The sequence below is a fragment of the Pleurodeles waltl genome, chromosome 10 (assembly GCF_031143425.1).
Source record: "Pleurodeles waltl isolate 20211129_DDA chromosome 10, aPleWal1.hap1.20221129, whole genome shotgun sequence".
Taxonomy (NCBI): Eukaryota; Metazoa; Chordata; class Amphibia; order Caudata; family Salamandridae; genus Pleurodeles; species Pleurodeles waltl.
Window position 1 is genome coordinate 408,188,479 of NC_090449.1, and position 26,052 is coordinate 408,214,530.

Genomic DNA, 26,052 nt, shown 5'->3' on the forward strand with positions numbered 1-26,052 from the left:
ACCAATCTGTGGAGTTGCCAGTCTGAAATAGCTGTCAATACACTGTCAATAGCTGTCAAAACACTGGGTGTTAAAAGAGCTCTCATGCATTACATAGACCCGACAAAATGTTTTAGAAAATCAATACAACTTTTGTGGCCTTTTCAATGCCTCACAAGGGTAATCCAATTTCAAAGAATGGATTAGCTAGATGGATAGTCAAACTTGTTATCTTAAAGCTAAAAAAACAGCTACCAGTAGTTCCTAAAGCACACTCTACCTGGAAAAAAAGGTGCTGCAATCACTTTTTTAGGAAACATTCCAATAGTAAGGCTGCAACTTGGTACACGCAACACACATTTACTAAACACTATTGTGGAGATCTTCTAGCTCGTCAGCAAGCAAATGTTGGCCAAGCAGTTCTTAGAACACTTTTTCAAGCAACTCCACCTCCTACAGGCTAGCCACTGCTTAATTGTGTAACAGCTTCTGCTAAGGATGTGTATCTACAGCTACGCATGCCATCGAACTGAAAATGTTACTTACCCTGTAGACATCTCTTCATGGCATATACTGCTGTAGATTCACATTCGCCCTCCATCATCCCAAAAATCCTGTAGTTGTTGTAGTACAACATAACGTAAATAGATGCATACATTGCATGGACATCTCTTTTCATTTAATTTATATATTTAAAACAATCTAACAAAAGACTCGATACCCATGCGCAGTATCACCGAGAGGAGGAGTCACACGATCTTGTAACTCAAAAATATTCTTAGAAGAAAAACAACTTGTAACACTTCGAGCCCAAAACTAGATGGCGGACTTATGCAGAGCATGTGAATCTACAGCACTACATGCCGCGAACCGATGTCTACTGGGTAAGTAACATATTAATTTCTAAGTTCATGGTGCCTGTAGTCTGCCACTCCATGAGGCACCTTTGCTAGGCATCAATCCACAGGTAGGATTAAAACCACGATCCACAGGTAGGATTAAGAACACATGCCCAGCCAGGCGCAGACCTACTAGCGCCATCAGCAGAACGTTTGATTCCCAGGCAGGCAGAGGATATTTAAGGAGCTGTGTGTAGGGGTAGCAAGGGCAGGGATAGAAGCTGCTCTGGCAAATAAGTCTCTGTTCCTAAGTACACACTCACTCCGATTATGTAACATTAGTCGGGGGAGAATAAAGGATTTTTACCATCATCGGGAAGACATAACCAGAAACCAGTGAGTGCTAGCAGTAGTCCATCAGGCCTACTACTTAGAATTCCACTCCTAAACACCAAAAGATAAATGACAGATCATTAACGATCGACCTTCTAATATTAAATAAGGCACTCACCCACCTCTTGTGGCATGCTTGGTCAATGGGCATACTTCAATACCTTAGTCACTAACAAGGTTGGGTTTGGACTTCGGAGTAGCTAGAGTTAATATTTCTTCTTTGCTCAAGTTGTGAAAAGTATCCATCTCACTGTCATTCAACTTCCCAATGTAGTTCCAGCATCAAATAACCCGATGTATATTTTTAGAAATGGGGTTTCTGGTTGGCTAGGGTATGCAACTAAGCCTGGCGGAACCCACTCACTTTAATCAGGGCGAGGGAGTTACACACCCAAGATAACCCCTGCTGACTCCCTTGGTAGCTTCGCACAAGCAGTCAGGCTTATCCCAGAGGCAATGTGTAAAGCGATTGCACTACACACACAACACACGTGACGCAATAACCACAAAGGAAACATAAGAAGTTATGCTAAAATAAACTGTATTGCATAAAACATCATTAGAATCAAAAACAACATGTATCAGTAATACCCTGCTACACAAGCAGTTGTCAGAACATCACACAGAGTACTCTGCAAAAATAAGCATTAGTCAGGTAAGCATATAGGTTACTGGTTATTCGGCAACACAGGCAGTAATCAGGTTGTCATTATCATAAAAAATGCACCGATCACGATAAACAGATCAGATCAGCAAAATAAATGCACCTATCAGGATGACATGTCTCTTAGGGCATATATCATTAGTAGCCCCTGTAGTGCACACCTCGCATTGTACCACAAATCACGGTTGATCCCCTTTTCCTACAAGGCGCTCCTGCATGCCTAGTCTAGGTAATGTGGCAATTCCTTATGAGCGGGAAGGGACCTCCATTGAGGTGTCTGTCCATCCCCCATCTGATTAGTGGCTCATTACACCAGACAAAAAGGAAGAGGAAAATACCCCTGGTGGTATGGGACGAAGGGGAAGCCATCCGGGGCATCCCCCAGTAATCATGCGGGGCTAGGGTCTATTGCCACTGAGTAGGCGACCAGTACCCCCGATAGATCCAACTCCGGGGATCACCAGCAGCTGCCTTCAAATGGGTGAGGTGGCCACACAAGGAACACCAAGATCGGGTTGCCCTGCACGACAGGAACCTACACAGCGAGCGTGGGGCAGGAAACTGGCATCATCTCCTTGGTGCGGTGGGGCTGGCTGTTCCTCCTAGCAGTCCCCCAGAACCTTTGGAAGTCAGAGTCAGAAAACGGACTGGCAGCAGGACAACATACAGAAAAGCGATCAAGATGAATCCTATAGGCCACCCAGCAACTGCTAAGCAGATGGCCAGCAAACAGAAGAGCAGTCCAGATGAGTCCTTTATGCAGTCCGGCAGTCCCTCTGGTAGAGGTTCGTTCCCAAGTCCAAAAGTGCTCTAAAAATGTGGGGAAAGTCCCCCCTTTATTTATACTCATTTTGGGCAATGTCCACAAAAGGGGGATAAGGGGTTCCAACTAGTACTAACGGTTCCAGGAGTGTCCTCTTTGTCCTCCAGCACAGGCTCCAGACATCATTGGGGGGTCAGGGCACAGCCTTTACAAATGTAGATGATCCCCACCTCTCCCTCTCTCAGCCCAGGAAGACCATTCAGTATGCAGATGCACCTCTGTGACACCTCCACCCTCCCTGTGTTCAGGCTGTCTAAAAGGTATGCACAAGCCCAGCTGTCACACTGCCCCAGATGTGGAGTGCAGTCAAGCTGCAAAACACCAGTCATGAGCACGGAGAAATGCCCACTTTCTAAAAGTGGCATTTCTATATTGGTAATAGAAAATCCACCTACACCAGTAAGCAGCATTTCTCACTCCCATTACAACCATACCAAACATGCCTACGCTGCCCCTCATAGATTAGACAATACCACTTAGACATATGTTAGGGCATTTCCATTGCAATCCTATGAGAAGGCCAGCACCCACAGTAGTGAAGAAGCAAAGAGGCTGATTGCCACTACCAGGACAGGCCACCCAACCAGCCACATGTCCTGCCTTTTACCCACACAGCACCCTGCCCATAGGGCTAGCTAGGGCCTACCATAGGGGTGACTTATATGTAGTAAAAGGGGAGTTCCAGGCTTGGCAAGTGAATTTAGATGCCAGGTCCCTGTGGCAGTAAACTGTGCACGCAGGCCCTGCAGTAGCAGACCTGAGACGGTCTTGAAAGGCTACTTCTGTGGGTGGCGCAAGCTGAACTGCAGGCCCACTAGTACAGTTTAATTTTCATGCCCTGCGTATAGGGAAACCACTGTACAAGGGACTTATAGGTAAATTAAATGTGCCAATCGGGTGTAAGCCAATCATACCAGGTTTAAAAGTAAGAGCACATGCACTCTAGCAATGATCAGCAGTGGTAAAGTGCCCAGAGTCCTAACGTCAACCAAAAGGGTCAGAAAAAATAGGAAGTTTAAGGCAAAAAGTTTGGGGATGTCCTTGTAAAAAGAACCAAGTCCAACAGTGGATCTTTTTAATGCTCTATCAGTCTTTTGTTGTTTAGATGTTATGTGCTGTTGGGGGGGGGGGGCGGCAATTGATGATGTTTCCCTCTCTCTTACTATTTTTGTGGACAATAGAATTCCATACCACCCTCCCCGTAACAGCCCACCACATCCTCCGCCAAGAGCACTTCACTTTCCTTCAGGAATAAGTCGAAGAGCTCCTTCTCAAGGGCACATACCAACAGGCAAAGGCATCTACTCACTGCACTTCCCCAGTCCAAAGAAGGACGCCTCTTTGCTGCCCATTATACACGTGAAGCCACAGAATCAGTACATCTTGATGGAGTCACTTCCATAAAACATGGACGTCATCCTGCTGCTCTGCCAAGGTGACTTCATGACTGCTTGAGACCGGAAGGATGCCTACTTCCATATCCCCATCCACCACACCCATCACCAGGAACTTTGGTTTGTGGTAAGTGGACAACACTACCAGTTCAACGTTCTACCCTTTGGAGTCATAACACCTCCCAGGGTCTTTATCAGTTACCTGGCAATGGTGGCTGCCAAACTCTACAGAGGGGGCATCCATGTTTTCCAGTACTTCAACAATAGGCTGATGAAGAGTAGCAGCAGCACCACAGCAAGGGTTCTGCATAAATACAGAATAAGTCTCACCTCAACCACAGCAGTATTAGCCCTTTTTGAACTCAGTGTTAAATGCTGCTACAGGGAAAGCCTATGCCAAATAGCAAAGGGTGATGGCAGTTCAGCAGCTACTGTCACTTTTTCAGTCCACTTATTTGTTAAATATAATGCAGCTCTTGGGCATGATGACATCCTGCATAGCAATTGTGCCACATGCCTGATTATGCAGGCACCCGCTCTTACAGTACCTTGTGAGGCAATAACACAATCAAAGTGTCAGTGAAAATGCCAAATGTTGATGAAAGCTGTCACTCACTGATCTCTGCATGGGTGGAAGAGCAACAAGCTGTTGCTTGGCAGGCCTTTCATGAACCCCCTTCTGTGGGGACCATTCCAACAGATGCACCTCTCACTAGGTGGGACACACATCCGGGCAACAAGGCTGTCCAAGGTACTTGAAGATCCTGGCCTTGCGCCTAGCCATCAGTGCCTCCTACAAGCTTTTCGTGGCACATTGGTACTCATAAATACAGACAACCATGTAATATATACAGAAGCAAGAGGGTACCCCTCCCCCCCAGTTGTCTGTGCTAGCATGCAAGACTTGGCACTGGACAATCGGCAATAAGAGGAACACCGACCAGGCCTGGAAGACAACTTTGCAGACTTGTCAATCAGAACACATCAACTAGTCCATGATTGGGAACTCCATCTCAAAGTCTTTAAAAAGTATGTTCAGCAGAGTTGAATCCCAGGTATTGACTTCTTTGTCAGCCAAGAAAGCACAAAAAGCCTAAGCTTCACCTCCAGTCTTCCACACCCACAGTCCATGGGCAATGAACCATGGATGAACTAGAAAGTGAATATTATTTTCAATTTTCTCCTCTTCCATTAATCCTGTATGTGATAAGGAAAGTTAGGTAGGTATCAATGACCCTCATCCTAGTGGCCCCAACTTGGAAAAGACAACCCTAGTTCTCAGTGCTCCTCAAGATATGAGTCCCCACAAGATGTTTCCAGACCTTCTCACACAAAAGTGTGGCTAAATTAGCTATTTAGATCCCTAGCAGCTCAACCTATCAATCTGGTACCTGAGGTCTCAGTTTGGCTACCTAAGTATTCTTGAGGAGTACATGACCATATTGCAAAATGCGCTTAGGCCCACTACACACTCATGTCATATGGAAATGTGAAATAGATTTGCTCACTACTGTATCAACAAGCAACTAGACTTCTTCAAAGTCAAAGTTCAGCACATTATCTATCTTGTGGAAAGTAGTCTCACCCCTCCACATTAACAAGCCTATTGAGCTGACGGTTTTCTTTACACAACCTGACTCCATAGCAGAAAGAGCATTATACACCTTAGATGTCATATGGCTAAGTCCTTCTGTAAAACTAACTAGCTCTTTGTATCTTTCTCTTGACCACACAAAGCCTGTCCATTTCCAAGGCAGGCAGTGCAAAGTGGATTGTCAAATGGATCCAAACCTGTATGCCAAGGTTGAGCAAATTCTGCACCTCCAAAGGCACACTCTGCATGTAAGAAATAATTTAAACCCACTTTTTCAGGTAGCATCCCATCAGCAGACATATGTAAGGCAAGTACCTAGTCAACACCACACACCTTTACCTACATGGATATACTTGTTTGCCATGTTGGGCCTGACTGTTCCGAACATTGTTCTGAACATCTGCATCATCTGCCCCTCTAGCCACTGCTTAAGAGGAAACTGCTGTATATACAATGCAGAGCATATGTGTCTATAGTCATACATCTTATGAATGCAAAATGTTACTTGGCCTGTAAGCATCTGTTTATATTGTGTAGTGCTGTATGTTCATTTGTACCCACCCTTCATCCTGGAATCTGCAATGATAGCATGTTTTTTTTCTTTTCCTCACACATTATTTAATACCTTACAATGCAGAAGGAATACCACAGTAGTCTTACTTCACTCTTACCCACTGAGCAGAAAACAGTCTAGGGTGGAGTCTTTGCCGATGTGCATTGTGAACTAAGGTAGGAGGTTGCAACACATTCTGTGACTTGAAACTTCTTTGAAGAAAAACAAGTTAAAATGTCTGAGACCAACATTATGTGGCAAAGTATGCACCCCGATCATCTTCCTTGTAGCAGGTCTTCCTGACTCTGCCTACGTCTCTTGGTTGCCTGGGATTGATTTTGCCACCTTATTTTTATCACCTCCGTTACGTTTATTTCAGTTTACTTTTGACGTCTTGATTTTATTCTCGACCACGCCATTTAGGAGCTGCCCGCCCTTTCCCACCCATTAGCCCTCCTGCATCCCGCCACTCGGTGCACTGCCCCCCTTCCAGGACCTCTGTACCGGAGGCTGCAGCGCGGGCATGCATCGGACGTGCCAAAGGCAAGCTCATCTGTGCCAGTCTGCACCTGGACTGCGCCCAGCCCCAGGAACTCGGCCACCCACAGATACTCCTCCTCAGAACTCCGAGCCCTGGACCTCAGAGGCTGCAACATCTGCTGCCTCTCATTTCCTCGATCAACAGCAGGACCATTCACGTGCCCCCGCTGCCTCTTCACCTGCAACTCAGGATCTCCGGCCCTCACGGAAACCAACGCCACTCTCTTCGCCAACCACCCAGGAACCACTCCAATGCCTTCTGCTCAACGCCCGATCTCTCTGCAGACATGCTACTGGTCCGGGACACCATCCCCACTCTCGCCCTGATGCAATCCTCATCACAGAAACCTGGTTCAACCCCTCCTCTGCCACCGCAACTCCAAACAGCTACAAGATGACACACCAAGACTGCACTAACAAACATGGAGGAGGCATCACCATCATCCACAAAGAAATAATCTACTGCACCACCACCGAAGACCATACCACACCGATCATAGAACACCTCTACTTCGAATGCCGCACTGACAACAGAACGACCATCAGAGGCACCTACACACCCCCAGGACCAGGCTCCGTCTTCTGCGACACCATCACCAACTTCATCACCCCACTTTGGAGACCTCAACTCCTACCTGGTTGACCCCACAGACACCGACTTCTCCAACACTCTGGAACACATGGGCAACTTCTTCAATTTCGTCCTCACCTAGCTGGTCGTCGACCCCACACACAGAACAAGGCACACACTCGCCCAATTTTCACAGGCAGCAACAAAGTCAAATTTAGTCATGCCACAGAACTCACCTGGATCACCCCCCAACTCAGCCCAACCCCGCAACCAACCTGGAACAAGTAGTCCAGAACTTCACCACCTGGACTGCCAACACTGCTGACCAAGTCGTCTCTATAAAACAAGCCAAGTCCTCCAGATCCGCCAAACAAGCCCAGTGGTACACACCAGAACTCAGAACAATGAAATGCAGCTGCAAACTACTGGAAGAAGATGGTGCACCAGCAGAAACACCACAGACAGAGCCACGTTCAGGTCAGCCCTCAACAAATACCAACAACTCAAAGATGTGAAAAAGACGCCCTAGCAAACTGCATCGAAGCAGGCGCCAACCACACCAAGGAACTCTTTAGCGTCATCAGAGTCCTGAGGCCCCTTGGCCACCGAGAACACGATCCCTCCATCACAGGAATTCTGCAATGCTCTAGCTGACCACTTCCACAACAAGATATCCCTCATCTACAAGAACTTCGAACCCCAACCCATGACCTCCACATCCTCCTCACTCCAACGGAAGCCTCCCACAATCATCCAGTCACCACATAGGAACAACTTATCACACAGACCACCACAGCCTATATGAAATTCATCCACTCAGGAGGACCCATGGACCCCTGCCACCACCCCCTCTTCAATCTCGGAGGCAAGGGTATCATCCACCAACTCACCACCATCCTCAGCGCATCCATCGCCACAGCCACCTTTCCAGACACTTGCAAACACGCAGAAGTCAGACCTCTCCTCAAGAAACCCTCCGCCGACCCCAGCGAACTTCAGAACTACATCCCCATCTCGCTGTTCCCTTTCCCAGCCAAAGTCTTCGAGAAGGCCGTCGGCCAGCAGCTCACGGAACACCTGAAGAAACAACCAGCTCAACACCTCCCTACCCGGTTTCCACGCCAACCACAGCACCGTCCTGATCGCCGCCATGGACAACATCTGCACCCTCCTCAACAGAGGAGAATTGGCAGCCCTTATCCTCCTCGACCTCTCTGCAGCATTCAACACCATATCCCACCACACACTCATCGAGAGACTGCTCCACATTGGGATCCAGGGAGATGCCCTCAGTTGGATCCCATCGTTCCTCACAGGACAAACTCTGAGAATCCCCCTACCTCCCTTTGCCTCAGAACCCATGACCACCATCTGCGGCATCCCCCAAGGTTCATCCTTAAACCACACCCTCTTTAACACCTACATGACACCTCTAGCCAACATCATCAGATCTCACGATCTCAACATTGTATCCTATGCGGACGACAGCCAGCTCATCCTCTCGCTCTCAGCAGATCCTACCATCACTAACATCAATTTCTACAACTGCAGGAAGAACGTCGCCGACTGGATGAGGACAAACTGTCTGAAGCTCAATACTGACAAGACCAAAGTGCTGATCTTTGGCAACAGTGCCTCTCCTTGGAAAGACACCCGTTGGCTCTCCGAACTCAGACCCACTCCCACACTGACAGACCACTCCCACAGCCTCGGCATCATCTTGGACACCAAGCTCACCATGAAGCGACAAATCAAAGCAGTCTCCTCCGCCTGCTTCCACACTCTCGGCATGCCCCAAAGAATCTTCAAATGGCTCCTCATCGGCACAAACAGAACTGTCACTCAAGCCAGAGACACCAGCTGGCTGGACTACGTCAACGCAATGTACGCAGGGACTACCACGAAACTCATGAAGAGACTACAGACAATACAGAACTCAGCAGCCATACTTGTCCTCAGCCTGCCCAAATAGACCCACATCACCCCACATCTTAGGAACCTCCACTGGCTCCCCGTCCAGAAAAGATGCCAATTCAAGATATTCACACACACTGACAAAGCTCTCCATGACCTTGGACCAGTATACCTTAGCCACCGCCTGAAATGTCACCAACCATCCAGAAAGCTTCGCTCCCCTGACATCGCAAAAACATTGCGCATCTGTCAAAACCACAGCGAAGCAGCTTTTTCTTCTACCTCGCCGCCAAGTCCTGGAACGGGCTGCCTCTCCAGATATCATCCTCGCTAGCAGAACTTAGGAAGGGACTCAAGACTTGGCTTTTCGACTAAGCTCTGATATCTAGCGCCTCAGTGCCCTCACGGGTGATTAGCAGCGCTATACAAATACAGATTGATTGATTATGTATACCATGTGAATTTACAATACTACACGCTACGAGCAGATGCTTCCAAGGTAAGAAACGGTGACCTTTCTCTCTGTGTAAAGCACTGGCTGAACATTTATTTTGTGACCACTTTTATGTGCATCAGTGAGTTATGAGTCCCTTTGTAAGACTCGGACAGCTTAATTTTACTACCTTGAGGGCCAAGTTCTAAAGTCGTGCACTTGGTGCTCAGTACTGTGGCTAACAGTAGGGTAAAGCTCCAGGAAACGAGTGATTAAAAGAAAAGTCCTCACAGTTATAATGCCAGTCTGGTAACCATGACTATCCTGACACACCTGGAATAATTTCCAGAGACTGAAAGACAGCTGTCAGGATTTGTTCTGCACCATTACTGGCTGTGTATTCGCCTGGGGTGGCAGGATCGTATTATCAGCCATGTCCCTTAATGGCGATCAACTCTTCAGTCAAAGGATAGATACATGCATGAACACACAAAAAAAGACAAAGGCAGCAAGGGTTAGTGTCCTGTAAAAGTTGTGCAATTCAAGTCTAACAGCAGTAGCCACTCTTCTCATACGTCCAGCAGCCCTCTACGTCCTGGCACAACCCACACTCCTTATCCCAGTGTGTGCAGAATAAAAGGTGTTCAAAGCACAAAAGGTTTTGACCCTGCAAACGTGTGGGCGATCTTCATCCCCCAAGTTCACACAACTCCTGTTGATGGAAGGCTGAGTTATTTGAGCAGCGCAAAAACAAAATAACCTCTTATAAACATGTGCAGGTTATTCATTACAGATAATCTTTTGCCAAAATTGAAATAATGATTGATTTTGACTTAACCTTCATGAAGTCTGACCATATTCTTCTCCTGCATGAATGTTGCTCATAAACGGTGTCATGACGATTTGCGTCCAGATGAAAGTTCATAAACTGTATCCTGTATACTTCCTGATCCCCAGAAAAATGGTACGATGTGCCATGTACTGAATCTGAAACTACTGCATTGCCGTATTCTTTCCAGGTGCAAGATGAAAAAGTTACAAGATGTCATTATCCTCCTCAAAGACGGCAGCTTCCTGCTAATGATTGGCCTGAAGTACACATACTTCCACAATATGACTAATTCATAGCCCAAGAAATGCCTGTTCTTTGTGATAGGTGTCAAGTATCATCAATTCGTATTACAGCCATCTGAAATCAAGAATGCTTCAACTGTAACACTTGTTGACTGTAAAGCAATATTTGTTCACACTCCGCTTAAAGTATGTAGTTTTTGATGGGTTGATAGATACACTGTCACGATGATTTTGAGGCGGCTAATGGCATTTCAGATAATATAGGGAAAGCAGTGGTTTTAGTTCTTGTGCTACGCTAGTAAGCTACTGTTAACCACTCATACGGGCAGGAATCATATTGGTTGTGTAGGTACAGTTGATGGCTACTGCATTCCATTCAAGATTAGGACAGCACTTATTGTTGGGTATCCCGCTCTTTTAGGAGTCGCATTTGGTGAGATATGATATGCGCTCAGATATGTAAATGGATTTTGCATCTGCAAAGAAAAGGACACCAGAGAGGTAATTCCCATCCCTCATTAGGGCTATTCTCACAGGACCATCGAATATGTTAAGGATACAGCAGATCTGAGAACAAAACAGTTTTCAACAAAATCCCAAAATATGCCTTTTACACCAGGACCTGAATTAAGCAGCAATGTTCTAATGATCAACTGGCACAGGCCATTGATGTCCGCTTTCCCTAACTCACACTCACAACACACGTCATTAAGAAATGCCACAACACTCCTTTAGCTTGGCAGAAATCGGAAGCACGTGGTGAGGTTTTGATGACTCCATAGGGCCAAATCAGGCACCAAGATTCCAAGTTGCTGAACTTAGCAGCATGACTTTTGAAACTTTTAAGTTTAGTGCTAGGTGTAATAAAAATTAAAAGACCTTGCACTGCTACTGCACAAGATAGTTTATAATGTTTGTTAGATTCACATCTTTACGTGTTACATAGCTACATGTACAGCTTACTTGAAAGCCAAGGAGGTTCCTTCACTCTTCAGAAGATTGGTTATGCTTGCTTTTCTGAATGGGCTTAAACCCACTATCGTTCTGTATTTCCTAAATGGAACTGTAATATAGCATTCAGTAAATTGATGTTGTCTCATTTTGATCCACACCATAGCTCGACTTTCTAGTATCCTTAGAATGTTGATAGTTAAAGTTCTCTGTTTGGGAGAGTGGGTGCAAGCTGAATACTTCACTCTCCCAGAATACAGTATATATGATAAGATTGTACAGTAGGTATCCCCTAAACTGTGGCACTAACACTAGTACTATTTTCCATAGACCGGCTGTACCTCATCCTGGTCATCAACCACACCCACTCTGACTGTGGACAGCTCAGACCCAGGTTAACTGTCTTCTTACTTGACTTAAATGTCTGCGAGAATTGATGGAAGATTTTAACCAAGTCTTTGCAAGCTGTGGTACGATGCTGCCTACCACAGACTCTGTCAACTGCTAGATCTGTCATCTCTGTCTCCCTCTTTTTGGAGCACAGTCAGCAAAGGACATATATACCATTTGCATTAGGCGTATGGAAATATAAGCAAAGAACCATCTAGAAGTTAAAAAAATAAACAAATATAAAACCACACTTGTGCTTTATCTTCCACCATTCGGCTGGCTTCAATCAACGTCATGTTTTGTTCTTCAAATGATTTATTTCACTTATCCATAGTGTTACTCTACTTACATAAGCTGTCAGTGTGCTATACAACTAATAGCGATTTGGATCCCATTTCATGAAAATTAGAGAATTTATTTTCTTACATCACAGTGAAGGTTGACAGTGAACTGTGAAATACATTTAATATTGCATTCAGAGAGGTGTTAGAACACTGACCAGTGCAGGAACTGATGTAGTGAAGAAAGATGAGTGAAGTTATTGTTAAGGGCAGACCAAATACATTTGCAGGAGAGAGCATTTGGGAAAAAGTGGGCTGGCTGGCAGAAATCAGGAATAGGACTGCCACAGGACAGTGGATTGGGAAACAGGTGTGAGGAAAGGCAAGCGTTAAAAAGAGAGGGGTGGGAAATAGAGAGATGGTGAGGATAAGCTTAGAATTAAAAGCAGAAGCTGACAAAGTCGGGGTGAAGAGGAGGATAAATATAAAAATGATTAAGGAGTGTAGAACTTGGAAAAGTTAAGCAGAGGAAGAGGATGAAAGCCAGCTTGGAAGTACTGAATCAAGATGGAGTTGAAACAAGTATTTGTTTAATTATTTTGTGGAAGTTCAAGAGGAGGTCTTGTTGTTGCATTTTATTTAGGTAGCAAGTTCCACACAGATGTTAATGCCTGTATTTTAATAGGTAGGCCTATTTTTGAAGGTAGATGACTTCATTAAAAGTGGTGCAGGCAAACTTGAATTTAATTCTGGCTTCATAGATGCTGCTTTGCTCTTCGTTAATGCAGGGTGAATGTGCTAACTGGAAATAGTTGCGTGGCTCGTGCACTCAGTAGCCTGACCATCCTCTTTGCACTTAAATGCATAACAGCCTGGGTAGTGAAGTCCCAGCCAGACTACTGTGCAGCGACTTCTTGCCTTCGCTGCCAGTTTCTTCTGTGTTGCAGAATTTGCTTTACTCTGATTTTATTTTTTGCACTGGCCATCTTATAACTCTACAGTGAGCAGTAAGCCTTTTGATCTCTCCTATTTGTTATTAGGTTAATATTTTCTGTTGGTTTCATTGGCCTTTGCCCACCTCTTTAAGTCCCAGGCATAGTCTGTGGGCCCTGTGTAGCCAACCCGGTCTAAAACTCACCACTGTTAATGCCAAGAAGTACCTTGCTTGACAGAGAGAATGGGGGACAAAGACTGAACAGATCAAGTGGTAACATGCAGACTATGCTGCATCGTTGTACATAAGAGAGGTGGGTGGTTGCCTTCTATTGATTTGATGTGTTGTTGCAGTTTTGAAGTATAGGTGTAAGAGAATCAGGTATGGTCTTACCATGGCCTTCTGTGACCCCACCAAGTCAAAATCCCCCCTTCCCATTAAGTAGCACTCTTGTGATAAAGCCAAAGTGTTTGTGAGAATGTAAGTAACCTGTCTGTGGATCTTGGCCTCATAGAGGTTTGTTATCCAAATATAATTGGTTTCATGTCTTGGTGGGAATGGGAAGGTCAGGTGTTAACTTGCTTAAGACCAGATGATGCTTTCTGCAGTGAAAGTGTACTGTTAGGCCAATGCCATACAGAATAAGAGAAATGATTTATCATACACCTATAGAATATCCCTTCCTCTGAAGAACTAAGTTGTGGGAGACTTTTGATTGTAAAGCTTGACGAAGTTCCTAACTGTCACTTATTGATGCCAGTTATTGAGACATGAGGAGAGCCAGGTCATCACTGTATATGTAAAACCCCTGTGCTGTATGAAGTTCCGAATTAGCCGACCAAGGTCAACTTTGCCAAAAGGTGATGATGATAATACGTGATGGAGTGTAGACACAAGCCTCATCTATCTAAGATGTGATGTACGTCACCCAGGATCTTTAGAATGGCTCTTTCAGTGCTAAACTCAGGTTGAAATCCTGATTAATAATCTGCAACCAGATGTATCTGTTGAATCCATTTGATTGGCAGCACACCGCTTTGGTGTTCCTTAGCCAAGGTAGATTAAAATATGGTTGAAAGTTGGACAGCAGATCTTTTTTCAGGTTGGCATTTTGTTAGAATGAGGTGATTTTACTAGCGTTTAGATAGTTTGGCAGTGTGCTTTGTGAGAGGGAAGCATTATTCAGGCCACACTTAATTTACTGGCTTCTAATTGATCAAACTTTGTTTGATTTTATTCTTTTGTTGATGACCATGATGGAAACCTGTCTGTTTGAGTTTGCTGATGGTAGATAGATCCTAATTTTGATATGATAGAAGGGCCTACTACCTATTTGTTGTTTTTGGAGAAGGTTATGTGTTGGTGCATGTGCTGAATTGTTATTTATAATGACAGATACTTTTCAGTGAAGACATCAAGGAATTCATCAATATTTGATGTGAAAAGATAGAAGTGGGGATCCTGTGAAGGGAACTGTATTAGATTTAATTTACCAAAAGAGAGAACATGTACAAAGATACTGTGAGTTATTGAGTTGCCTCTAAATAATGTGGAATTTGGGCGCGTTGTATACAGTACTGGAGGTATTGCTCACTGGATTCATGGTATGTGAACTCTGCAGTCAAAATAAATTGATCCACCTTGCTTTATAGCAATATGTCTAGTGTACCAAAAAACTTCAAAACTCTGTATCCCTGTGAAATCTGCTCAATATTAATGAAATGCCACAGGTTGTGCTGATTTTTATCCTTTGAAAAGACAAGGCTACCTGCAGTGTCTTAAATGCTGCCGTTGTATATCTGTAAATTAGATGCTAAACAAAAACTTACTAGTTCTGCCGTTGTGTACTTGTAGGGTATATGCAGTACACATTTTGTCACATGCTGCTGTTTCTTAGTGTTAACATTTACTAAAATGTTCTCCTTTTTTGATTTAGCACTTGCCGGAAGGTGAAAACAAAAGTGATGGTTTCTGCGGCTCTGGATCCATGCGCAGATGACTGTGGCCCATATGGCGAGTGCAGGTTGCTTCGGCGGCATGGCTACCTTTATGCAGCATGCACCTGCAAGGCCGGTAGGTCTCACTTCTTTCTCTGAGTCAGCGACCAAAGGCACAGTGAATTAGTCTTCTAAACATTTCATTTTCAAGTGACTGCCCTTATTTCAAGGTTATTCCTCCATTAGTCTCCAGACTTCACATCATTTCCCCTCCCTCTTCCCAAGTCTCGGACCATATGAAGTAAAGTATGCATCTTTGATCTTTTTAACATCTTTAAATACAACGCCAAATATAATGGACCTCCATGTCACATAGGTGCCTAGAATGTATTGCCCCAATTTGCCATCTTATGCCTGTTTTTTGTTCTGCTTACAGGCTTTACCGCAGCCTTTTTTTTTGCATTATTTATTTTATTTTTGGAATCGTCTCTGCCAGACACAAGAAATTCTTTGGTCTTGTAGGTCTTCCCTAGCAATTGGTTCCCTTTTTATGGGCGAGCGCAAATCACTCCGTCCATTTTGTAATCGCTCTTTGTGCTTCAAACCACGCTCTTGTAATTGGTTTGTGGGCTTGTCTTTTAAATGCACTTGCTTTCATTTATGAAAGGCATGCATACAACATTTTAGATAATTTTATATTCTTCTTTGTTTTTTCTTTACTTTTTGTGTTTTTAACCTATTAGCTGCTGCCTGCCCCCCAGTGCTGAACCCTTTTTTGGCTATTTGGGGTAGTTCGCACTTAGGTCTTACGTTTTGTCCACATAAGCTATCCATGCCAAATGTGCGTCCTTTTTTACCAACATCCTAGGGATTCTAAAGGTACCCAGAGTTTCTGGGTTCCCCTGGGGGAGACCAAGAAATTAGCCAAAATACACCTAAAAGATTATTTTTTTCAAAACAATGGGAAAAAAGGGCTGCCGAAGAAGGCTTGTGGTTTTTTCCCTTGAAAATAGCACCAACAAAGGGTTTGCGGTGCTAAAATCGCCATCTTCCCAGCTTTCAGCAACAGGCAGAGTTGAATCAGAAAACCACATTTTTCAACACATTTTTGGCATTTTATTGGGACATACTTCATTTTTACTATTTTTGGTGCTTTCATCCTCCTTCCAGTTAGTGACAGGAATGGGTGTGAAACCAACACTGGATCCCGGAAAGCTAAGTATTTCTGAAAAGTAGACAAAATTCAGCAAGGGGCCATTTGTGTAGATCCTACAAGGTTTTCCTACAGAAAATAACTGCTGAAATAAAAAAATATTGCATTTGAGCTGACACAACCTGCAGTTTTTCTCAACGTTTTACTCTGTAACTTTTTCCTGCAATGTCAGATTTTTTAAAGCAATATACCATTACGTGTGCTGGACTCTTCTGGTTGCAGGGATATTTAGGGCTTGTAGGTTCATCAAGATCCCTAGGTACCCAGAGCCAATAAATGAGCTGCACCTTGCAATGGGTTTTCATTCTATACTGGGTATACAGCAATTAATTTGCTGAAATAAAAGAGTGAAAAATAGGTATCAAGAAAACCTTTGTATTTCCAAAATGGGCATAAGATAAGGTATTGAGCATCAGTGGTTATTTTTCCATCTCTGAATTCCGGGGTGCCCATACTAGCATGTGAATTACAGGCCATTTCTCAAATAGATGTCTTTTTTACACACTGTCTTACATTTGGAAGGAAAAAATGTAAAGAAAGACAAGGGGCAATAACACTTGTTGTGCTATTCTTTGTTCCCCCAAGTCTCCTGATAAAAATGTTTCCTCACTCGCGAGGGCGACAGGAAAGGCAACATGGACACATCACATTTTTACATTGAAATCTGATGTGTTTTTTGCAAAGTGCCTATCTCTAGATTTTGGCCTCTAGCTCAGCCGGCACCTAGGGAAACCTACCAAACCCGCACATTTTATAAAACTAGACACCTAAGGGAATCCAGGATGGGCTGACTTGTGGGGCTCTGATCAGGTTCTGTTACCCAGAATCCTTTGCAAACCTCAAAATGTGGCCAAAAAACACTTTTTCCTCATATTTCGGTGACAGAAAGTTCTGGAATCTGAGAGGAGCCTCAAATTTCCTGCCAGCCAGCGCTCCCCCAAGTCTCCCGATAAAAATGATACCTCACTTGTGGAGGGGAATCCACACAAGTCACACCTCTGTGGACTCCCCCGGACGTCTAGTTCCCAGAAATGTTTGGGTTTAGTATGTTTCCCTATATAGCCGCCGAACCCAGGACCAAAAACACAGGTGCCTGCCTTACAAAACCAGTTTGTTTTGTGATAGATAATTTTGATGTCTCCACAATACAATTTGGGCAGTAGAATTTGGGGCTGAACTAAATTGGGGAGCTCCCAAGAGAGCACCCTCTCTGTGCTTGCCTCCGCATTCATCTGCTCTCTGGGTTGGGCTAACCCACTATTGCCCTGTTGCACAGACTGTGTTTGCGAAGGAAGAACAGGACTGCCCTGATCACTTCCCTCACAATCTCCTGGAAGGAGTTATCCAATGGGACTCCTCCAACTGAAAAATCACTCCCAGAGTCTGCGCCATTGTCCTATCCCTCAGATGCTGTCTCAGTATCTGCTGTCTCAGTCTCTGATCCTATGTCAGAGCTGTCCTCTGTAACCAGAGTGACGTCAGCAGCAGTCATCCATCAAGATGCCATCTCGGCTATTGGCTAAACTGTTGCTCTAAAACCCTAAGCCACATAGACAGTCACAAAATTGCTGGTGTGTGTGTGTGTGATACGTGCAACAGTAGAGTCCACCTTACCTGTGCTTCTTCCCTCAATCAGCACGTTCTTTCAAGACACTCAAACACCTTGTCACAGTCGTTAGCACCTCCTACGCCCAGTCCAACAATCATTATTGGTGCTCCCACTCCCATGTCCTCCTCCTCGGATTTCCTCATTACCACCCAGCAAACGTGCTCTTCATCTCTCCATAGCCACCCCCCTCCCCGCACATACATTTCATTTGTATTATAGCACAGGTAGTGGCTGACTTTACTAATGTACTCAGCTATTTACATAAAATACAGATTTGTTCTTTGCAGTAGGCATATAAGCCTTCTGCGCTTCTTTATGGCACTAAAACTGCCACTAGACAAAAGTCTGATCCTTTTGTAGCAGAAACATAATCACAAGACTTACTTTACTTTTTTATTGCTGCCTAAAAGCTACAGTTGAAATGCGTCAGTTGAAGTATGTGCACTGCTTTGAAGACGCAAGCTGCAACTGCAAGACAACTGGTGGCAAATATATATATATGATGTATATTATTATTATTATTATTATTTATATATATATATATATATATATATATATATATATATATATATATATATATATGTTCGATGGCATGTGTAGCTGCAGATACACATGCTGTGAACATCCCGCCATCTGGTGTTGGGCTCGGAGTGTTACAAGTTGTTTTTCTTCGAAGAAGTCTTTTCGAGTCACGAGACCGAGGGACTCCTCCCATTTCCACTCCATTGCGCATGGGCGTCGACTCCATCTTAGATTGTTTTTTTTCCGCCATCGGGTTCGGACGTGTTCCTTTTCGCTCCCTGTTTCGGGTCGGAAAGTTAGTTAGAATCTCGGAAAAATCGTCGGTATTGTTTGCGTTCGGTATCGGGTTAGTTACAACAGATCGACACCGAATTAAGAAGAGCTCCGGTGGCCCTTCGGGTTTTTTTTCGATCCCCGTCGGGGCCTGGTCGGCCCGGCCACGTGTCTCTTCAAGGCTGATGGAACGGACCCCATTCCGCTTCTGTCCAAAATGCCATAACAAGTATCCATATACTGATCAACACCTGGTCTGTAACTTGTGTTTGTCACCAGAACACAAGGAGGATACTTGTGAGGCCTGTCGAGCGTTTCGGTCCATGAAGACACTCAGGGACCGAAGAGCAAGAAGACTGCAAATAGCGTCGGGGCCGACAGGACAAGGGCGTTTCGAGGAGGAGGAAGAAACATTCTCCACCCAGGATTCGGACTCGGAGGAGATCGATCCCAAAGAAACGCTGAAAACCGTGAGTAAGACGTCGAAACAAAGAACTCACGAGAAGACCGCTAAAGCCCAGGGGACGCCACCGCCAACAGGCCATGGCTTAACCCGAAAAATAGGTGACCGTCCATCGGCACCGAAAAAGGGCGAGCTGGTGTCGAAGTCATCCGACTCCGGTCGAGATACCGGCACACAGCCATCTCGGGCCCGAGAGAGTGGCTCTGAGAAGATTCGGCATCGAGACAGCGGCACCGAAATGGGTCGGCACCGAGAGGGCACGACGCCTAAAGTAAAGAAGATTTCGTCGGAGACGAAAAAAGCAGCCGAAAAGGTTTCGGTACCTAAACATCCGGCCTCGGAACCGAAAATAAGTTCCTATTCAGAGGAACAAGGACTGTCCTCACAAATGAAGACATACAGATTTGGACAAGAATTAGAGACAATAGAGCCAGATCACACACAAAGGCGGCTCTTTATTTAAAAAGATACGGGGAAGATCAGCACTCTTCCTCCGATCAAAATGAAACGTAAACTTGCCTTCCAAGACAAGGACAAACAGCCACACGCAAAGGTGGCTAAACAAGTAACACCACCACCATCCCCACATCACTCTCCGCAACCATCACCGGTAGCCACTCCACCAATGATGCAATCCCCAACTCATACGAGAATGAGTCAAGATGACCCTGACGCATGGGACCTTTATGACGCACCAGTGTCAGATAATAGTCCTCAATGCTATCCAGCGAGACCATCGCCACCAGAGGATAGTACAGGCTACGCTCAAGTGGTATCGAGAGCAGCAGCATTTCACAATGTCAGCCTTCATTCAGAACCCATTGAAGACGACTTTCTTTTTAATACACTGTCGTCTACACACAGTCAATATCAGAGTCTTCCGATGTTACCCAGAATGCCAAAACACTCAAACAAGTGTTTGAGGAGCCTGTCAAAGGGAGAGCCATTACTCCAAGAGTAGATAAAAAATATAAACCGCCACCAACAGACCCAGTGTACATCACACAACAGCTATCTCCAGACTCTGTTGTAGTTGGAGCAGCGCGCAAAAGAGCCAACTCTCATACTTCAGGAGATGCACCACCTCCAGATAAAGAAAGTAGAAAATTCGATGCTGCAGGCAAAAGGGTGGCGGCACAGGCAGCAAACCATTGGCGTATTGCAAATTCACAAGCTTTGTTAGCCAGATATGATAGGGCCCATTGGGATGAGATGCAATACTTTATTGAACATTTACCAAAAGAGTTCCAAAAAAGAGTGCAGCAAGTGGTAGAAGAGGGACAGAGTATCTCCAATAATCAGATACGGTCAGCAATGGATGCTGCAGACACAGCTGCTAGAACTGTCAACACAGCAGTAACAATAAGGAGACATGCATGGCTGCGTACATCAGGATTTAAACCAGAGATACAGCAAGCTGTGCTGAATATGCCATTCAACGGACAGCAGTTGTTTGGGCCGGAGGTGGACACTGCAATAGAAAAACTTAAGAAAGACACTGACACGGCCAAAGCCATGGGCGCATTCTACTCCCCGCAGAGCAGAGGCACATTTCGAAAGACACAATTTCGAGGGGGGTTTCGAGGGCAGACCACAGAAGCCACAACCTCACAAACAAAGCCCACTTACCAGAGCCAGTATCAGCGGGGAGGTTTTCGGGGACAATATAGAGGAGGACAATTTCAAAGAAATAGAGGAAAGTTCCAAAGTCCCAAAACTCCTCCAAATAAGCAGTGACTTCAAGGTCACAAATCCCCAACACATAACACCTGTGGGAGGGAGACTAACCAAGTTTTACACACATTGGAAGGAAATATCAACAGACACTTGGGTCTTAGCAATTATCCAGCATGGTTATTGCATAGAATTTCTCAAATTCCCTCCAAACGTCCCACCGAAAACACACAGTATGTCAAAACAACATATAGATCTTCTAGGACTAGAAGTTCAGGCATTGCTACAGAAAGAAGCAATAGAATTAGTACCAAGACAAAAATTAAACACAGGAGTTTACTCACTGTAGTTTCTGATACCCAAAAAAGACAAGAGTCTGAGACCTATACTAGATCTCAGAACATTAAATACCTACATCAAATCAGACCACTTTCACGTGGTTACTTTACAAGACGTAATCCCACTGCTCAAACAACAAGACTACATGACAACACTAGACCTAAAGGATGCATATTTCCATATACCAATACATCCTTCACACAGAAAGTACCTAAGGCTTGTATTCCAAGGGATACATTACCAATTCAAAGTGTTGCCATCCGGAATAACAACTGCGCCAAGAGTTTTTACAAAATGCCTGGCAGTAGTAGCTGCACATATCAGAAGGCAGCAAATACATGTGTTCCCGTACCTGGACGATTGGTTAATCAAAACCAACACGCTAAGACGGTGTTCACAACACACAAAATATGTCATAGAAATCCTACACAAACTAGGTTTCTCAATCAACTACGCAAAGTCACACCTTCTGCCGTGTCAAACACAGCAATACTTAGGAGCAACAATCAACACAGCAAAAGGGATTGCCACTCCAAGTCCACAAAGAGTTCAAACATTTCACAATGTAATACAGGCCATGTATCCAAAACAAAGGATACAAGTCAAAATGGTAATGAAACTACTAGGCATGATGTCTTCATGCATAGCCATTGTCCCAAATGCAAGGTTGAACATGCGGCCCTTACAACAGTGCCTAGCGTCACAATGGTCACAAGCACAGGGTCAGCTTCTAGATCTGGTGTTGATAGACCGCCAAACATACATCTCGCTTCAATGGTCGAACAGTATAAATTTAAACCAAGGGCGGCCTTTCTAAGACCCAGTGCCACAATACGTGATAACGACAGATGCTTCCATGACAGGGTGGGGAGCACACCTCAATCAACACAGCATCCAAGGACAATGAGACATACAGCAAAGACAGTTTCACATAAATCACTTAGAACTGTTAGCGGTATTTCTAGCGATGAAAGCATTTCAACCCATGATAACCCACAAATACATTCTTGTCAAAACAGACAACATGACAACAATGTATTACCTAAACAAACAGGGAGGGACACACTCGACACAGTTGTGTCTCCTGACACAGAAAATATGGCATTGGGCGATTCACAACCTCATTCGCCTAATAGCACAATTTATTCCAGGAATTCAGAATCAGTTAGCAGACAATCTCTCTCGGGATTACCAACAGATCCACGAATGGGAGATTCACCCCCAAATACTGAACACTTACTTCCAAATTTGGGGAACACCACAAATAGATCTATTTGCAACAAAGGAAAACTCAAAATGCCAAAACTTCGCATCCAGGTACCCACAACATCAGTCTCAGGGCAATGCGCTATGGATGAACTGGTCAGGGATATTTGCGTACGCTTTTCCCCCTCTCCCACTCCTTCCATATCTAATAAACAAGTTGAGTCAAAACAAACTCAAACTCATACTAATAGCACCAACATGGGCAAGACAACCTTGGTACACAACACTACTGGACCTTTCAGTAGTACCTCATGTCAAACTACCAAACAGACCAGATCTGTTAACACAACACAAACAACAGATCAGACATCCAAATCCAGCATCGCTGAATCTAGCAATTTGGCTCCTGAAATCCTAGAATTCGGACACTTAGACCTCACACAAGAATGTATGGAGGTCATAAGACAAGCTAGGAAGCCTACCACTAGACACTGCTATGCAAATAAGTGGAAAAGATTTGTTTATTACTGCCATAATAATCAAATTCAACCCTTACACGCATCTGCAAAAGATATAGTAGGATACTTACTACATTTGCAAAAGTCAAAACTAGCTTTCTCTTCCATAAAGATACATCTTACTGCAATTTCAGCTTACCTGCAAATTACGCACTCAACTTCATTATTTAGGATACCAGTCATAAAAGCGTTTATGGAAGGCCTAAAGAGAATTATACCACCAAGAACACCACCAGTTCCTTCATGGAACCTCAACATTGTCTTAACACGACTCATGGGTCCACCTTTTGAGCCCATGCACTCTTGTGAAATGCAATACTTAACGTGGAAAGTTGCATTTTTGATTGCCATCACATCTCTAAGAAGGGTGTGTGAAATTCAAGCATTTACCATACAAGAACCATTTATTCAAATACACAAGAATAAAGTAGTTCTACAGACAAATACAAAATTTTTACCAAAAGTTATCTCACCGTTCCACTTGAATCAAACAGTAGAATTACCAGTGTTCTTCCCACAGCCAGATTCTGTAGCTGAAAGAGCACTACATACATTAGACATCAAAAGAGCGCTAATGTACTACATTGACAGAACAAAACTAATTCGAAAAACCAAACAACTTTTTATTGCCTTTCAAAAACCTCATACAGGAAATCCAATTTCAAAACAAGGCATTGCTAGATGGATAGTTAAGTGTATTCAAACCTGCTATCTTAAAGCAAAGAGAGAGCTGCCTATTACACCAAAGGCACACTCAACCAGAAAGAAAGGTGCTACCATGGCCTTTCTAGGAAATATTCCAATGAACGAAATATGTAAGGCAGCAACATGGTCTACGCCTCATACATTTACCAAACATTACTGTATAGATGTGTTAACTTCACAACAAGCCACAGTAGGTCAAGCTGTACTACGAACATTGTTTCAAACAACTTCAACTCCTACAGGCTAAACCACCGCTTTTGGGGAGATAACTGCTTACTAGTCTATGCACAGCATGTGTATCTGCAGCTACACATGCCATTGAACGGAAAATGTCACTTACCCAGTGTACATCTGTTCGTGGCATTAGTCGCTGCAGATTCACATGCGCCCACCCGCCTCCCCGGGAGCCTGTAGCCGTTTAGAAGTTGATCTTAAACATTTGTAAATTTGTAAATATATTACTTTAAACTTCATTATGTACATACGTATTCACTCCATTGCATGGGCACTATTACTAGCATACACAACTCCTACCTCACCCTCTGCGGGGAAAACAATCTAAGATGGAGTCGACGCCCATGCGCAATGGAGTCGAAATGGGAGGAGTCCCTCGGTCTCGTGACTCGAAAAGACTTCTTCGAAGAAAAACAACTTGTAACACTCCGAGCCCAACACCAGATGGCGGGATGTGCACAGCATGTGAATCTGCAGCGACTAATGCCACAAACAGATGTACACTGGGTAAGTGACATTTTCCATATATATATATATATATAAGATATGTATATAGATCACTTTTATATGTGGGTCTGGTTTTCCTGGGGGCCGATCGCAGCCCCCAGGGAAACCACACATGCACTGACAAAAGTTATATATATATATATATATATATATCTCTACATGGATTGATATATATATATATACTGTTCCTGCCATCTAGTGTTGGGCTCGGAGTGTTACAAGTTGGTTTCCTTCGAAGAAGTCTTTTCGTGTCACGGGACCGAGTGACTCCTCCCTCTTGGCTCCATTGCGCATGGGCATCGACTCCATCTTAGATTGTTTTCTTTCCGCCATCGGGTTCGAATGTATTCCTCTTTGCTCCGTGATTCAAATCGGGAAAATAATAAAAATCCTCGAAAAGCGTCAGTATTGTTTGTGATCGGGAAACATCTTCCATCGACACATTGACACCGATGACAGATGTCCTCGAAGCCTAATGGACCGGACCCCTTTCCGTTTCTGTCCGAAGTGCCACGCTAAGTATCCATATACAGACCAGCATCGGGTCTGTCATCTGTGTCTGTCACTGGAGCACAGAGAAGATACTTGCGAGGCCTGCAAGTCCTTTTGATCAAAAAAGACTTTGTGGGATCGGAGGGCGAGAGGCGGATGCAGATGGCGTCGAAATCTTCAGAACATCTCGATGTCGAAGAGGAGGAGATGACTATCTCCATCCAGGGATCGGGCTCAGACGACTCCGATGGCACCGAAAAAGGACAAAATTGTGCCGAAGTCTTCCGACTCGAGGCGAGAACCCGGCGTCGAAAAATCTCGACAACGCCTTGTCGAATCGACTAAGCCTCGAAAGAGCCTTTTGGAGCCGAGGCCATTCATCACCATGGGCATTTCGGTGCCGAGAAAACCGGCTTAGGAGCCGAAAAAGACCTCTTACACAGAAGAACATGGGCTCTATAAACAGCTAAAGGGGAGGCGCAGATTTGAAGAGGAGCTTCAAATTGAAGAGTTTGACCAAACGCAGGCACGGGTACAGATCCATAAGGATACTGGAAAGATCCAAACTGCCCCTCCTCTCAAATTCAAGAGAAAGCTGGCTTTCCAACCACAATCAGAGACTGAGATTGATCAGGCAAGAGCTAAAGTGGCTAGGGAAAAATCACCAACTCGCCGTTTTTCACCAGAACTTTCTCCCCCGCATTCGCCACAAAGGACATGGTCACCAATTGGCATGCCCACTGCACAGTCACCCACACATACTGTGCAGTCGCAAGATGATGTAGACCCATGGACCTCTACGATCCCCCTGTCTCGGACAATAGCCCTTAGTGCTACCCCTCAAAACAGTCTCCACCGGAGGATAGCACCTCGTACACCCAAGTCTTGGCCAGGGATGCTGCATTCCATAATGTTAGTATGCATTCTGAGCCATTGGAGAATGACTTCCTCTTTAATACCCTGGCCTCCACGCATGCCTCATACCAGAGCCTGCCTATGCTACCAGGCATGCTTAAACATGCTCAGCAAGTTT

At 44.6% G+C, this 26,052-nt stretch overlaps 1 protein-coding gene across 4 annotated transcripts in view; it reads left to right on the forward strand.

The window, feature by feature from the left end:
- The window catches only part of PGAP6 (post-GPI attachment to proteins 6), a 960,879-nt gene that overhangs the window by 585,724 nt on the left and 349,103 nt on the right, over positions 1-26,052 (forward strand). For all 4 annotated transcript variants that reach the window (XM_069210651.1, XM_069210654.1, XM_069210653.1 and 1 more), the window contains exon 9: positions 15,264-15,400. In XM_069210651.1, the coding sequence (XP_069066752.1) occupies positions 15,264-15,400 (137 nt within the window). The remainder of the gene's footprint in view (positions 1-15,263; positions 15,401-26,052) is intronic.